At 49.2% G+C, this 1329-nt stretch overlaps 1 protein-coding gene across 1 annotated transcript; it reads left to right on the top strand.

Moving 5' to 3' along the window:
• On the top strand, window positions 1-1324 carry LOC110035049 (rRNA methyltransferase 1, mitochondrial-like; the record flags this gene model as incomplete). The annotated part of the gene is given in 1 exon segment (XM_020739288.1): window positions 1-1324. A coding segment is annotated over 1 exon segment (1314 nt), but the record flags the coding sequence as incomplete, so codon positions are not given.
• Between the last annotated feature and the right edge of the window lie 5 nt (window positions 1325-1329).

Below are 1329 nucleotides of genomic sequence, written 5' to 3'. Positions count from 1 at the left end.
GAGGAGCGCCATGCTTCCCCCCCACTGCTGCAACCTAGCTAGAAATCTCTCTCTTCCGCTAATTTCTAGGGTTTCGAGAAGGCCAGTGAGCTTTTCAGTTTCCCTATCGCAAGCTGCGAGTGTTTCCTGTGCAGCTGAGCGGAGCACCGCGATTGATCCCGCCGGCCGAGCAATCGATACTAGGGTTCTTCCCGGGCTAGTTTCCCGCAGAGGTAGAGGACAAAAGACACCAGTAGGAAAACGGATTGGTTTCAGGTCCAATTTCTCTTCATGGGAGGAATCTGCGGAGGCCTATTTTTCAAGAAATGGAGTAAAGTTGAGAGATGAGAGGGAGGATGGGTATAGAAGAAGAAGAAGTTTGGGAGATACAGAGTCTGAGAATGGAGTTTCTGCGGAGGTGCGAGAGGAAGAGACTCAGGGGAAGCAGGAGCTAGTTTCCAAATCTGCTGATTCTCCTAGATGGAATCGAATCAAGAACATGCACAGAGATTTCTCCGATTCAAGCTCTCGATCCGAGAAACCATATCTTCGCCGCTGGAATAAGCGGGAAACCTGGAGCAAACCTAGATCGAAAGAAGCCACGGAGACTTCTGTGCCTAAAATGGTTGGTCAGTGTGTTTACGGGGTTGGTCCCGTTTTGGCCGCGCTCACGGCGGCTAGGAGAGAATTTCACGCCCTTTATGTTCAGCAAGGACTGGACATCACTGCAGAAAACAGGAAGAAGAAGAAGAAGGATAAGAAGGGAGTGGCGAAGATTTTGAAGTTAGCAGATAAGTTAGGGTTAACAGTCATTGAAGCTTCGAAGCATGATCTGAACATGGTGGTCGAGAATCGGCCCCATCAAGGTCTGTTGCTGGATGCTTCCCCTCTTGAGATTGTTGATATAAAGGAGCTGGAAGCTGTTGCAGGGACGGATCAAAGAGCTCCTCTCTGGGTGGCTTTGGATGAGGTTACTGATCCTCAGAATCTGGGAGCCATTATCAGATCTGCTTATTTCTTCGGAGCAGAAGGAGTTGTTCTCTGTGCCAAGAATTCAGCTCCTCTGAGTGGAGTGGTTGGCAAAGCTAGTGCTGGCTCTCTTGAGCTGATTGAACTAAGGTCCTGTAAGAACATGATGAGGTTCTTGGGGTCTTCAATGGAGAATGGTTGGAGGGTTCTTGGTGGATCTGTGTCTTTTAAAGCTCTTTCTTTGCGCGAGGTTGAGGCTGGATTGCCGACAATACTCGTGTTGGGGAGCGAAGGCCATGGGTTGAGACCTTTAGTGGAGAGGTGTTGTAGTCAGTTGATCAGAATTCCTGGAATCATGGCTGTGGATGGTGTCAATGGAGA

The sequence above is a fragment of the Phalaenopsis equestris genome, unplaced genomic scaffold (assembly GCF_001263595.1).
Source record: "Phalaenopsis equestris unplaced genomic scaffold, ASM126359v1 Scaffold195620, whole genome shotgun sequence".
In the NCBI taxonomy this organism is placed as follows: Eukaryota; Viridiplantae; Streptophyta; class Magnoliopsida; order Asparagales; family Orchidaceae; genus Phalaenopsis; species Phalaenopsis equestris.
This window is presented reverse-complemented; position numbering and strand designations above follow the sequence as displayed.